The sequence below is a fragment of the Strongylocentrotus purpuratus genome, unplaced genomic scaffold (genome assembly GCF_000002235.5).
Source record: "Strongylocentrotus purpuratus isolate Spur 01 unplaced genomic scaffold, Spur_5.0 spur5_scaffold_19, whole genome shotgun sequence".
Lineage (NCBI taxonomy): Eukaryota > Metazoa > Echinodermata > Echinoidea > Camarodonta > Strongylocentrotidae > Strongylocentrotus > Strongylocentrotus purpuratus.
This window is the reverse complement of record NW_022145604.1, coordinates 10,478,862-10,493,928: the sequence shown is the minus strand read 5'-3', so window position 1 is coordinate 10,493,928 and position 15,067 is coordinate 10,478,862. Positions and strand designations below refer to the sequence as shown.

Below are 15,067 nucleotides of genomic sequence, written 5' to 3'. Positions count from 1 at the left end.
AAATATTAATGTAAGAGGGAAATTGAACTCCTAAATTTCATACAATTAATAATAATAACATGGAATGTCTTTTCTTTTGTGAGATATAATGTGACACAAATGTTTGATGTGGTAAAAAATACACCGGACTTGCCTTTAAACATTTTAACAGAGATCTGTTACAAATAGGAACATACCGGTACCGGTAAGTAAAATACGAAAACCAAATCGAGACGAGAATCATTCTTTCTTCCTTATTGGTTAGACATATAAAATTCACTTGAACTAAAACATTAATCTTCATATATAGCTGACAATATGTATTAATAAAACAGGCTTTAATGAAAAATCATTGAATGAAAAGAAAATTGTGATTGTTAAAGTAAAATTGATCAAACAAGGAGAGCCTAAAAACATCACTAGGCCTGTCATCATCAGCTTGAGTTTGCCAAATAATCCGCTATTTTTAGACTCAGGATATTATCCCAAAGCTCAAAATTGCATTTTCACCAGACCGATATGCTCATCACAAACTGGCTCGGACAGGTGCAAATTAGCCTGCTATTTCCCAAATAGCAGGATACTTTGTAAACAAGACCAAAATTTCTCAGGATATTTTATCGACCAAATATCCTGCTAATTCCAACTGCGGGCTGATGAAGACGCAAATTAACTGGCTAATTTTCTGATCGGGATAGTTAAAATAGCGGGTTATTTGGCAAACTCAAGCTGATAAAGACGGGCCTTTTGTCCTCCTCTGGAGAGGGGGGGGGGGGGGGGGGGGCTACTCTAGGGGATTTTGTTTTTACCTGTTATTCCACAAATGACCACTAGTAAAATGAGACCAAGGGGAAGTCCTGCTTTCATGAAAGCGTATGGAATACCTGCAGCAACAACAAAAGATCAAGAAAGAAGGAAACAGAATATAATATAAACACATATAGAAAATGAACACACAAGTAAGCAAATGAATTAAAAAATATATATATATATAATATATATAATAAAATGAATAAAATAATGAACAGATCACTCAATTTTTAAATAACAGTATGTCTTTTTGAAATGAACACATCTTTGTTCATTATTTTGTTTTTAAAAAAGTGTGAAATCAAATTTCATGTCTGTTGGGCTTTATTTCCATTTGCAAAACAGTCAAGATGTAATTCACTACCCCTTTTTTGGCACATTATCAAAGCTCACACTTACGTTATTTCAGCTAAATAATAGTTTAACTCACTCGGGGACATACAAAAAGAAATACTGCTAAATGAATTAATAAATCAGTTAATTACTAACAAAATGAATTAATAAGTGAATGATTTTTTTAAAACATATTAATATATATTAGTAGGTGAACAAATGAATAGGTAAAATACATAAATAATGATATGAAAACATAACTAAATAAATAAACAAATGAATAAATAACTGAATACAATCAAATTGAGATTAATTAATAGTAGAAGGTTATACAAGGAAGGAGGAAGACTTACAAATATTAGCAAGATAATACAAGAAAACTCAATTTATTTATTTTAAATGGACTAATGTTTTCACATCTTGATTAGATGACAGTTAGCTATTTGTAAAAAGAAATAACTCATGATTAATAATATAAAATCTTAAACTATCCGTATATTACATGTACATTATTACAAGTTTTAGTTCTATATTACGGATCACATAATTTGAAGTTGAATCCCCTTCAATGTAGCACATGAATTACTCTATGAGAGTGGACTCCACTATTTTGAGAGTGAATGTTCTCTCAAAAATGAAGTCGTCAGTAACATGATTCCCCCAATGAACCTGCATTCAATCAGCAGATGTATGAGATTTATTGTATTATTACCAACGCTTCTTCTCTCCCCTTTCCTTTTCTTCTCTGCAAGTCACTCTTTTTTATTTTTTATTTGTATTGTTATATCTAAGTTGAGGGCTGCGGGCACATCAAGCTACTTTGCTTATTTCTGTAGCCCTCCTGCATCTAATGTATGTTAATTATGCATTCAATATATTTGTTTAATATCATTTATTATCTGTATAAAATTATATACACTTGAAATATTGTATCAAGCCATATTATGTTCATGAAAATGTATGATGAAAAAAAGAAAAAAGATGCAGAAACCAATAAATCAAATCAAATCAAATCAAAACTAAATTATTCATACCCTTAACAATTTATTTTCCTAATTTATGTTTCTGGAGAATGTGAAGTATGGAAGCTTACATCTAACAGTATTCAACAAATGCCCTTATTCAACCAATCTACCTTTATTCTAAAGTTACAAAAACACAAAAGCATCTAATTTACAAAGGGAATGAATAGTTTAGCTGTAAACTGTACATTTAGCGATTATTTAACCATCAGAGGTAGAAGACGCGTCCCGAATGCAAAATGCATCGTAGTTTGCAGTGTTTGCTAAATAAAAGTTCTTTTTTACATAACCGATATTGAAGGTGTAGCTAAAATGAGCCTCATCAAGATGGTATGGATGCATTTACTAGCTCCATATCTTAATGAGTAGGTTCTACCTCTGCCTGATAAAAGCATGATTTTCAGCAATTATGCAGTTTTTGTTCCGGACACGTCTTCTTGCGCTGTCACATTTCGCTAAGCTTCCTTAGTAGCTTATATTCATAAATTTGACAGTGTGGATTAGTTGGTCAGATACAGAGAATATATAGGATATGACACAATGAGGGTAATGAATATATGCTTACTTTGCTGATAGATTTACAAATACTGATGAACCATAAAATCCCATTTATTGAAAGAATGATACCGATAATTACAGTGTACATAACATGGTAACAAATAAAACACTTTCAAAACTTACACAACCAAGAAAGACAGAATCATTTCACTGGGATTTTACTTGTTCATCAACCCCTAGAAATACTGTGTATCTTTACGTAAAGACTGTACACCGGGGGATAGAGCATTTTCTCATTCTGGTCCGTCCCTTTGGAATAAGCTGCCACTTAGTATTCGTAATTTAACTACCCTTCATGCCTTCAAAGTTGCTCTAAAAACCCATCTCTTTCTAAACAGTGCAATTTAATCATGTCAATGTAGCGTAATAATTTGTGTTGTTTTAGTTTACTTTATTTTAGTTAAGAAAGTTATATTTTTGTGATAGTAATACATGTATGTACAGCGCCATGAGCGTCAGAGCCTGGCAGATACCTGCGCTATATAAATATCCATATTATTATTATTATAAATGTACATAAATCACAACTGTTGAAAAGCCAAACAGTTGTTAGTAAAGTAGTGAATATGCTTCATAAACAGGAAAGGAATTGTGATATCACACTAGAACAAACATGTTGCGTTTAATGTTTCAAACTTGCTATTTTAAAAAATACATAGAACAGCATTGAAAATTGGCCTTTATAGGCATGCAGTGAATTAAATGTTCTCAATTAAACTTGCTCTTGTCATTTTCACATCTACCAGAAAGATTTGAAGGTGAATGGTGGAAAGTATAAGAAAAAAAGGATTACGAAACCCTGACAATGTTGACCCAATCAAAATTAATAATTTTATAATCAAAGAGAGGGAGATAGACACAGAGAGATAGCGAGAGAGGGAGAGAGAGAGAGAGATGGAGAGGGAGTAACTGACAGAGAGAAAGAGAGAATAGGAAAGAGAGCGAGAAGGGAATAAGACATGCAGATACAGATCCACAGACATATGCAGGAAGACAGAACAAGAAAAAAATTAGTATAAGTAAGTGGGAGAGAAAGAGAAGAAATAGATGGTAAATGGGGTTAAAAAAAGGAAGACAGACATTAAACTGACAAAGAAAGAGAGGGAGAGAGAGGGAGAGAGAGAAAGAGACAGGTAGCAACAGAAAATGTGATACATAGTATAAAAACAACAAACATATATGTTACATGCAGCGTTCATAGCAAAAGGAAAGAGAAGGCAAGTGATGGATGGAGAGGGCATGCAGTAAATAAACAAAAAATATATATATACAACATGTATTCACACAACAAGATAGAAAATTAAAATGAAGGAATATGATGCACAAACATACAGAGATATATCAACAAAGATACCTATAGATGGATGACAACAGGTATAACAAATAATAAGAGAGAGAGAGAGAGGATAAGAAATGTAGACAAACACAGAGAGTGATGGAATAAGGATGAGTTGCAGTTGCAATTGCATGGCTTCTTGGCAGAAAAGGGGACCAAAGGAAGAGTCAGAAGGAGAAAGAGAGAGAGAGAGAGAGATAGAGAAAAGAAAGAAAGAGAAAGAGAGAGAGAGAGAGAAAAAGAAAGAAAGAGAAAGAGAGAGAGATACTGAATAAAGGTCCTGAGAGAGAGAGATAATGCACATGCTTCAACAGTTACAATACTGTAGAAAAGCAAAATCAAAAAAGGGATATTTTCTGATCCTATCACAATCAACTTTTATTACAATTTAAACAAAAAATGCCAAAGTTGAGCATATAAATGCATGAAAGTTGGTCGGGCATATAATAACTCTTCATGTTGGGCAATTTTTGTAACCCCTCTCCCCTTATTTGCCACAAGAATGTTAACTTCGTGGTACAAGGCCGTTTACATATTCAGCAAAGGAGAGGGGAGGCAGGAAATGCTTTTACATGTAATTGGGGTGTAACCACACCCATCCTCAGACCCATTCTCCTTCCCAAACTTTTGACTAGGAAATGATCACATGATTTAGTATACATTCCACAGGAACAGTCCAGTACGAAACATGTCAGAGATATTGTACATTGGTTCTACAATGCATGCTATGATGATAATTGTTCCAAGGTCAATTTCATATATATATCCTATTCTTTAAGAAACACTATCCTTGATCTGAAACCTTATCCTAACCTCAAACCTAACGACAATGGCGGACAATCCTAACCTAAACCCATTTATTGACCAAAGAGACCTTATCCTAACCTTAAACCTAACGACAATGGCGGACAATCCTAACCTAAACCCATTTATTGACCAAAGAGACCTTATCCTAACCTTAAAGGTAATACAAAGTTTTGGGAAATTTTGAAAATTGGGTAGATAGTGATTCTTTACAATTTGTATATAATTGGATGCCCCCTGTGGATGTATTATAAGCACCAAAAATATTAGCCCCTAAAACACTTCTGCTTTCGAGAAAAATTGAACATAAAAATTTACTGGTGCTCCCGGTAAATTTTGATAAATTTAAAATAGTGCCTACAGCCGTACAATGGTAGCTGCGACCCTGAGAATTTCAGAATATGTAGTTGTAATATATTATTACCAAACGGGGAATAGCTTATTGGTCAATTTTAGTCAAGATACATTGTTTCAGGGTTTATTAATATCTTGACCTTGAGAGGGAGCTATACAACATAAATAGTTTAATGTTCATAATTTCATAACTTTAGACTCGATTTCAACCGCGACAACGATCACTGAATATAGTAGGATCGCATATGCTTCCAATATGTTCATTTGAACCAAATTCATGACCCCATACCAAAACTTTGTATTACCTTTAAACCTAATGACAATGGCGGTCAATCATAACCTAAACCCATTTATTGACCAAAGAGACCTTATCCTAACCTTAAACCTAATGACAATGGCAGACAATCATAACCTAAACCCATTTATTGACTAATGAAACCTTATCCTAGCCTTAAACCTAACAACAATGGCGGACAATCGAAACCTAAACCCATTTATTGACCAAAGAAACTTGCAGGGCATATCGCTGGGGAAAGACAGAGTGACTTTTTACTATATATACACGCAACTAATGTACTTTTCTGGATAGGGAGGGGGTGGCCCTGGAAAAGGGCTGGGGGGGGGGGACCTCGGCCAAGTAGCAATGGGTTACACATACTGTAGACACAATAATCACAGACAGAATTTGAAAGTATATTTTGCATTACCCATAATAACAACAGAACAGCCTTTAAATAAAGTAAAAAAGATAATGAGAAAAAGAGAAAGAGATATAAAATATATAAGATCTGTGTCAAACGATTTTGAAATGAAAATAATAAAAAAAATAAGAAATAAGATAATAATATCATTCAGTGACTCACATTAATTCATATATAAAATATGGATAAATGCTCTTACCAAAATAGTAAATTATACATGTATAATTATGTTCTATTTATAAACAAATCATATTTATATACAGTGTGAGTCAAAAAAAAGTTTACACCTAGAAAATTGCTAATTATTTTAAAAATCATCTATGAACAGTAAATGATTATACATCCTATGAAAGAGTGTTTTATCCCAAATCATTTGGTTTCTTTTTGTGTGGTATGTGTTCACGCTTGGATGAACACGAGGCATTGTTTGCGAGAGTGCAAAAAATCGATTTGCGCCAAAGTTGCTTGTGTGATGTTTGAATAAAACAATTGGGATTTGGGTATTAATTCGGTCTTTGCAGATCCAAATAACACCTCTAACAAATTTAATCATGCCACACATATCAAATATCAAGGTACATTTGTGCGCGTGTGTGTGTGAATTTGCTCCTGCAAAAAGCATATCCAATGTATTTCATTAATAAATTCAATTCATTCTCTCACTCCGCTAATCCCAACATAATACATGCTGTAGGCATCACTTTGGCGCAAGTCGATTTTTGCACTCTCGCAAACAATGCCTCATGTTCATTCAAGCGTAAACACATACCACACAAAAATGATACCAAACTATTTGGGATAAAACACTCTTTCATAAGATGCATAATACTTTACTGTTCATATATGATTTTAAAAATAATTAGCAATTTTCTAGATGTAAACTTTTTTTTTACTCACACTGTATAGGAAAGCTACTAAAAAAATTCTTTCTCAAGATTAAATTCCTAATAAATTCAATCAAAAATTGACTGTGTATAGCCCTTGCAGCAAATTAACTCTCTTTGTGCTTTTTCGCCAATTGGCAAAAAAGTACTCTAAATAACAGTACTCTAAATATAAAAGGCATAACTCACATAAACTTGCTGAAAATCATTTTCAATAAAAACCACAACTCTCATTTGCACATAGTAACCTGTGTTAGGCACATGGCCTCGGGCCTACTAACCTCAAGCTTAAGAACTGAAGCTCATCTTTATTTAATATGGGTTAATACCCTTCTGGCTCTGAATACACGATGCAATACAATTATATTAATCATGAATGGTATCCACCATGCATATGCCTTCTGGCATGTTAATGTGTCAGAGAGTAACTTTTGTTCAGAAGTATGTACAAAACATAAAAACGGTGATAAGCTGTTCTATCAAATAGTCTGTTGAGAGCCAGATGAGTATTTTACCTGGAAATAGATTAAAACCCACCTCCGCACTGTAAATGCCACAAGATGCATCATCATAAAAAGCTAATTTAAGCCGTACTTCAGTCATTCAGTGCCTACTCTAGCAGTTTAATTACACTGCGCTATCAAGTATGCTCATCATTAGTATTTACATTGTCATTGATAATGCCTAGATATAAAATATTTATATTAGTTCTTAGCAGAATGAGACATTTCAGAAGTCATCAAATTAAGAGATAACCTATCAATGATTCATGAACCTAGGATACTGTTGATGGAGTTGCCTGCTCCATTTATCCCAATGACACCCTTTTTGAGATGTACACCAGCATTTTACACTTCTTTATGATCCAAAATAAAGGCTTGTAACACATTTTTTACAGGGACCACTTAGTGTTTCAGGGAATGAGACAATTTTGTAGTTGATGAGTTTAATAAAAGATGACCTGGCTATGATTCCTGGACCAAGGATACTGTAAGTGGTGTTGAGGTTTGCTCAGATATCCTGATCCTGATCTTGTTTTAACAAACAAGATATTAATCATTCCTGATTCTCTAACAATGTCCACTAGTAATTCAAACTTTTTACTAATGTGAAATAAAGGCATTTAACCCATTAGGAACTGGATAGTTCCCCAAGGAATGACACAATTTAGAATTCAACAGGTTACTGGACAACCAACCAATGATTTCTGATCCTAAGATACTGTTGGTGGAGTTAAGGCTGTTTCCCAATATCCCACTGCTGACATCCTTTTCAGAAGGACACCAGCAACTTACATTACTTTCTGATAAAAAAGAAGAAATATTAAACCAGTCTACTGAAACTGTTGGTTCTTGTATAAAGCCTAATGCAATGAGATAATTCAGAAGGCAACACATTATAGGGTAACATACCAATGATTCCTGATCCTAAGATACTGTTCGTGGTTTTAAGGCTTTTTCCCAATATCCCACTGCTGACACCCTTTTTCAGAAGAACACCAGCAATTTACATTACTTTCTGATAAAAAGAAAAGAAATATTTGACCACCTTTCTACTGAAACTGGGTGGTTCTTTTGTATTAAGCCTAATGCAATGAGATAATTCAGAAGGCAACACGTTATAGGGACCAATGATTCCTGATCCTAAGATACTATTGGTGGTTTTAAGGCTTTTTCCCAATATCCCACTGCTGACATCCTTTTTCAAAAGAACACCAGCAACTTACATTACTTTCTGATAAAAAAGAAGAAATATTAAACCAGTCTACTGAAACTGTTGGTTCTTGTATAAAGCCTAATGCAATGAGATAATTCAGAAGGCAACACGTTATAGGGTAACATACCAATGATTCCTGATCCTAAGATACTGTTGGTGGTTTTAAGGCTTTTTCCCAATATCCCACTGCTGACACCATTTTTCAGAAGAACACCCGCAATTTACATTACTCTTTGATAAAAAGAAAAGAAATACTCAACAACCTGTCTACTGAGACCAGACGGTTCTTGTATTAAGCCTAATGCAATGAGACAATTCAAAAGTCAACACGTTATTGGATAGCCTACCAATGATTCCTGATCCTAAGATACTGTTGGTAGTGTTAAGGCTTGCTCCGGATATTCCACTCATGGCATCTCTATTTTCCCCCTCCTTCTCCTCCTGGATGTTCACTGGCTTCCCATCAGCAGTAGCTTCGGCGTCCACCAGCCCCGCCTTGTCATGGGTGGGTACCTCATACGGGATGGGCTGCAAAAGATATTGAAAATATGTACAGTTGTATCTAAAAAGGATGTGAATTATGTGGTCTCTTGTGGACAAGTCAGTGGACTGTGGTTCACATGGTGCAAGTCCCACCATGGCACAAATGTCCTTTGGCAAGACATTAATCTACATTTGCCAATTTCCACCAAGATGTAGTAGATGGGAACCTGGTAGGAATTTAGTTCTTGAAATTGTTTATTATTGTTATTATCAAATGAAATCCAAGGACAAGAGATTGCCAGAACAACTTTGCTCTTCCTTGAATGTATGCATTTTCTGAATCTAGGAATAGCATGCTCTGGTAGCTAGAGCCCCTCTCCAGTGGCATCATATATTGTACATAGAGGATTGGCTGCAAAAGAACAGGGGGGGGGGGGGGGGGTGTTTCACAAAGATTCCAAGTCGAACTTAGCTCTAATTTGGACATTAAAATTATGGAGAGCCATTTGTAGCCTTAAAATAAAATATATTCAAAAGCGAAAAATCAAGTATTTTAGACTTTTTATAAATTCCACTTCAAGAACATGACATCTCCTTGATAATAGAAAATATGAATAATTTGAATCAACATTTTATGCCTTTAAAAATAACTTTTACAAAACATTTTCAAATATGCTAACAGCTTTCCATAATTATTAAGTCCAACTTAGAGATAAGTTCAACTTCGGATCTTTGTGAAACACCCCGCAGGACGAATAAAACAAGTAATTAAATTTGATGTGAACCATCAATTACATACCACCAAGAGATTGACGGAACTTCTCTTATTGTTCGAGTATGAGCACTTTCTAAAAGTAGGAATTTCAAGCTTTCTAATGGTGTTTAACTACCTCTGGCAACCCCTCACAAGGGGCATCAGATTGTACTAGCCCTGCTTCATGAGGCTTACTACGAATCATCATGTCATCACGTCTGGTCGGGTGGTCGTGTTACACGACCTTTCATGAAACGAAAGCGCTAGATCATGTGAAGATGCACGGTAAGGACTCAGCCCTTCGTAGATTTGCTGTAGGATTTTTACAAAGTGCTAAGTAAATTGGACCAGACCACTTGTAGATGATTCAGGTTTATTTCACCAACATCGTGGATAGGTACCGGTACCTCACCGACTATTGACAGCAAAAGACAAAAGCATATGTAATATTTAAAGTAAGAACATACGTCACCAGCCAACTATAAACCACAAGATTCTTACTGTTTTGTCTTCTGTATTATCTGAAACTAAGAATTTTCAGGTTTTATATTACATGTAAGAATTACAGTGTTATGTATCAACAAGTCTGCAATAAGTTGCCATAATTCCTATTTTTTATTTTGTGTGTATTCTTAAACTAAGAATTCCAAGCTTTCATAAATTGTCTCCCCCCTCCCCTCTCTCTTTCACAAAGTCATGTATCCACCCCAACAGTATACCGTCATCTCCTTAATCTCATAACAATCCTGGGAGCAATCAGCCATTCTGAGATCCTGCGTGGAATTAAATGTCAAAGCTGATCAGCATTTTCTGTAGTTCATAGACCTGCAAATAAGGAGATCATGCCATGGAAAATGGAATTATAAATATCGCTGGGGAAATCAATTCTCGACGAGACAGAAAAATGTTCTCCTTCTTTCCATTTACCTGGCTCCTACCTCCATCTATATATTCAATTTACATTTATATTTGATTTATATTTTTCCTTGTATAGGCAAGTCTCATCTCTATTTTCTGATGCGCTCCTACAGTTGTGATAATAATGCTATCAGAAGAAAAGAATACGATTTTTCTTTTTTCTTTCAAGAATGGTATAAGTACACAGCATATCAATGAAGTACTGATGAAAAAGCATGACAGTAGAGAGGAAAAATCATTACAAAGCAATTGAATTTGATTACATTTAAAAATGTTATTGATTTGTATGCTAATGCAGTAACTGGTAGACGAATGAAATGATAAACCCCCGATGAGCCATCATTTTAATCAATTGCATTCAGCAAAGCTCTATTAAAGATGCCGCCAAATGAACCAGTTAGGCTGAAAATGCATGAATTAGATTTTGAGAGGAAAATCATTTAGTGAGCCTATATCTAATTTCTTTTCCTTCTTAAGTTAATTAAATCAAACATACCCATTTTGGGGTAATGCATTATGATATGTTTCCTACTAAATATTTCAAACTGTGAATCATTTGCTGTTTTCGCCTTTGACTACTTTCAAATTTGTTTACTTGCAGTTCATGCATTCTACTTTATTTTCCTTTTTAAAGCCTTCATGTCAGTTTTTACGTTGAATTGTCGACAAAAATTAATGATGCAATTCCTTCCTCACCTCTTCTTTGATCTCCCTCAATTCTCCATCTTTGTTTCTCTCTCCCGCACGTTCTCTCTATCCCTCCCAAAACTCATCTTCATTTTATCCACTAAATTAATGCTATATTAACATGATCACAAAAGCTATTGAGAAAGCCTATCTGCACTAGTTGGCCAGGGGGGATTAGACCTCCCTGCAGGGTCACAGACAGGTGGTTATCTCATCTAATCAACTCTCAATTAACATAAGAAAAAGGGGACCATGATATAGGGGACCAATAGTCACCGATTAAGCATTGTTCGCTATATAGAGGGCGCAAGTAGCTATAAGTAGTGCAGTGGGGCTTTAAGAGAATAGTTTCAACACCTTATTTTGTATCCCATATAAATGATGTTTGGATTACATATGTCATGGCAAGGATTAGCACCTTTCAATAAGTGATGAAAAAGGCTATTGGAATTGCGAGGTTGCTTTTTAAGTCTTTGAGAGTGTGTTTATGTCATATTCGGAACACTGTGCATAAACGTATTTTCCACTCTTCGCTACTGGGATTTTTTAGTTCTAAATAGACTTACAAAATTACCAAGCTCAATTGTCTACTTCTTATTCTGTATTCCTATAGAGGATACTGATGCTCATATAATACTTACATGAAATGTATACATCACATAAATGTAAAAATAGCAATTTCAAGGACATACTGGTGAATTGTCATTGCTTGTGTAAATATTTGGGCACTCATTTTCTCTCAAATAATCTCCTCCAATTATATTCCTGAGTTATGAAATGGCTTTTAACTGTCCGTAGATCTAAAGTGATTTCACTCTGAAAATAAAAGGGCTCTGTGAAAAACCTAAAAGAGATCAAGAGAGAGAGGAAGAGAGAGAGAGAGAGAGGAAGAGAGAGAGAGAGAGAGATAGAGAGAGAGAGATAGAGAAAGAGAGAGAGATAGAGAAAGAGAGAGAGAGAGAGAGAGAGAGAACAGACAGACAGGCAGAGAGGGAGAGAGAAAGAAAGAGAAAGAGACCCAATGAAGAAAAAAAAATCCTGTTCAAGAATTTTAAAATGATTTCCTATTATTCAAAAAATATTTTCAATGTAGGCTTTCCTTGAATCAATACAACTGGGTAGAATGTTTTGTATGTTTCATGTATGGTAATCATCTGTCAGCATACACACGATCGATCGCTTCATACTTGCAGGAAATTATGAAAAAATGTACATTTCATATTATAAGAATATCAAGGTTAATAATCCTTTTGCTTACATGTATATTTGGTCAGCCTGTGATCACACTTTTAAACCATCTTCATTAAAGTGTAAAGTGCTGGTATTTCTCTGACCACTTATTTGATTGAAAAAATAATTCCCACTGAATAAATACCACTATAGAAGGTGACACGACATTTGCTCCTGCGACAATTGCTCCGGGCTTTATTTCGTCTAAGATGTAGGGTTAGGGTTAGGGTTTCAATAGGGTTTTATGTTAGGTTTAGGGTTAGGTTTAGGGTAGGGTATAGTGTTGAATCCAGGGTTGAAGTTAGCCATTCGATTAATGTATGAAATTTACAGCGGAGCAATTGTCGCCGGAGCAAATGTCATGGAATCCTATAGAAAGATGAATTTGTCATAAGTTATACATAAAGAACCAATCATAAACTTTGATAATGGAATTGATAATGGAATTTGAAAGCAGTAATGCATTGTTTTTCACACACGACTGTATGGATTGGTATTTTTAAGTACCAGGATAAAAAAACAAAAAAAAAACTTAATGGACAAGTTCAGTGAAGACCACACCTTATTAAAAAATAGTGTGAATATAAATAGTCAACCACTATATTTTTCATTTCTTACCAAGTTTTGTAATTTTGTAAATATGTGGACAAAATGATTTGTCTCAATTTGTCTTTCTTAAAAATGTACACATACAGTCAAACCTGTATAAAGACCACCCAAGGAAGACAGGAAAAGTGGTCTTTATAGGCAGGTGTTCTTTATGTACAGGTTCCTTTAGTACATGTTTCAATGAGAAACCATTTTCAGGGGGGATGTGGTCTTTGTAGACAGGTGGTCACTAAAGCAGGCTTGACTGTATACAATTTTACATCTAAAAGTATTCAACAAAGATATAATTCAACCAGTCAAACTTCCATGCCTCTTTTGACTACATTACACAATGCAGAATGTCAAAGTGCAACTTTTTTACAAAATTATGCGTTCTTAAAAGAGACACATCAAAGATCCCCCAACAGCACGTCTAAATCATCTCATAGAAATGCTGAATAGCATCACACCTTAGAATACTGGTGTATTTTTAGCAAAATATTCAATGCAGAGACTGCAAAATCATATACATGAGGAGCTTAGTACATAAAACATGGGAGTCTCAACCATGCACCTCTAGGCCTGTCTTCATCAGCTCGAGTTTGCCAAATAACTCGCTATTTTTAGTCTCGGGATATTATCTCGAAACACGAAATTACGTCTTCCCCCGACCGATACGCTCATCACAAACTACCTTGGACAGGCGCAAATTAGCCCGCTATTTCCCAAATAGCGTGATATATTGGAAACAAGACCTAAGATTTCTCTGATTCTTTCTCGACCAAATATCCTGCTAACTGCAACTGCGGGCTGATGAAGACGCAGAATAACTAGTCAATTTGCGATTGGGATAGTTAAAATAGCGGGTTATTTGGCAAACTTGATCGAGCTGATGAAAACAGGCCTACTAGCTGTTAGGTACCCACGTCATAAGCGGATAAGCTAACACGGCAGTCTGGATAAGCCAGATGGGTAACCCGTGCCCTTGCTCTCACACACCATGCATCAGATAATGGATGTTAGAAGGGAGGGACGGATAGCATCTTAGGATGGTGGTGATGAATAATTCTCAGCGTTCAGATACTCATCTTATAGCCCAAGGGGATCTATCTAAGATGGTTAATATAGTACAGTGCAGAACATGTACAGAGTTAGCCATGGACTGTGTGAGCCTGAGACAGATCAGCCATATGTTAACTCCAGATTCTGTCCATTTTTGTCTATGTTTTCTTCATCATTTTTCCTCTCCCATATCCTCCACACAGAGCGCAAAGTCTTGACTAATCACGGGATCCCCCAAAATGTCAAATAATAATAACTTTTAATTACACAGCACCACTACCTAATCATCTTTTATATCTTCCCATGCCACTACATTTCACCATGATAAATTATCCTAGATATCCTTCTTCCACAGTTTGGACAAACTGGACATGTTCTGTTATCATTCAGATATGTCATATTATAACTTTTTATTTACCAACACCACTTCATGTACCTAATCATCTTTTACATCATAATCATTTCATACAAGCCTCTACAATTCACCAAGATATATACCTTATCCTTGATATCTTTCTTCCACAGTGTGGACATGTTCTGTATTTTATTACACAAAGTAATAAGGTTATAAATACTACATGCATCCCAAACCCTTTAAACTGTTATACATGGATCAATGAAAACAATTTGATGATGGATGGAACACTAAAACCCATAACTCATCAAGTCTGAAGTTTACTACACTATGCTGTACCTCACAATACATGCTATATTTCAAAGAGGGATGTGTCATTGTAGCATTTTTAACGACAGAATGCTGTACCATTGAAGACATTGCCACAGACTGACATGAACCAAAAAATTAGATCAATTGCCTATTACGGTAGCTATATACCATGATGCATGTC

At 35.0% G+C, this 15,067-nt stretch overlaps 1 protein-coding gene across 5 annotated transcripts in view; it reads right to left on the bottom strand.

Moving 5' to 3' along the window:
* LOC583577 (putative sodium-coupled neutral amino acid transporter 11) overlaps window positions 1-15,067 on the bottom strand; it is a 47,918-nt gene that overhangs the window by 19,104 nt on the left and 13,747 nt on the right. For 2 of the 5 annotated variants that reach the window (XM_030990286.1, XM_030990287.1), the window contains exons 2-4: window positions 8,845-9,025; window positions 5,904-5,924; window positions 789-863 (exon numbers count right to left, since the gene is read on the bottom strand). In XM_030990286.1, coding sequence (XP_030846146.1) covers window positions 789-863; window positions 5,904-5,924; window positions 8,845-9,025 — 277 coding nt within the window. Of the gene's footprint in view, window positions 1-788; window positions 864-5,903; window positions 5,925-8,193; window positions 8,281-8,844; window positions 9,026-15,067 lie in introns of those variants that run through there. The other 3 variants (XM_030990288.1, XM_011684695.2, XM_030990289.1) reach the window with 3 other exon arrangements.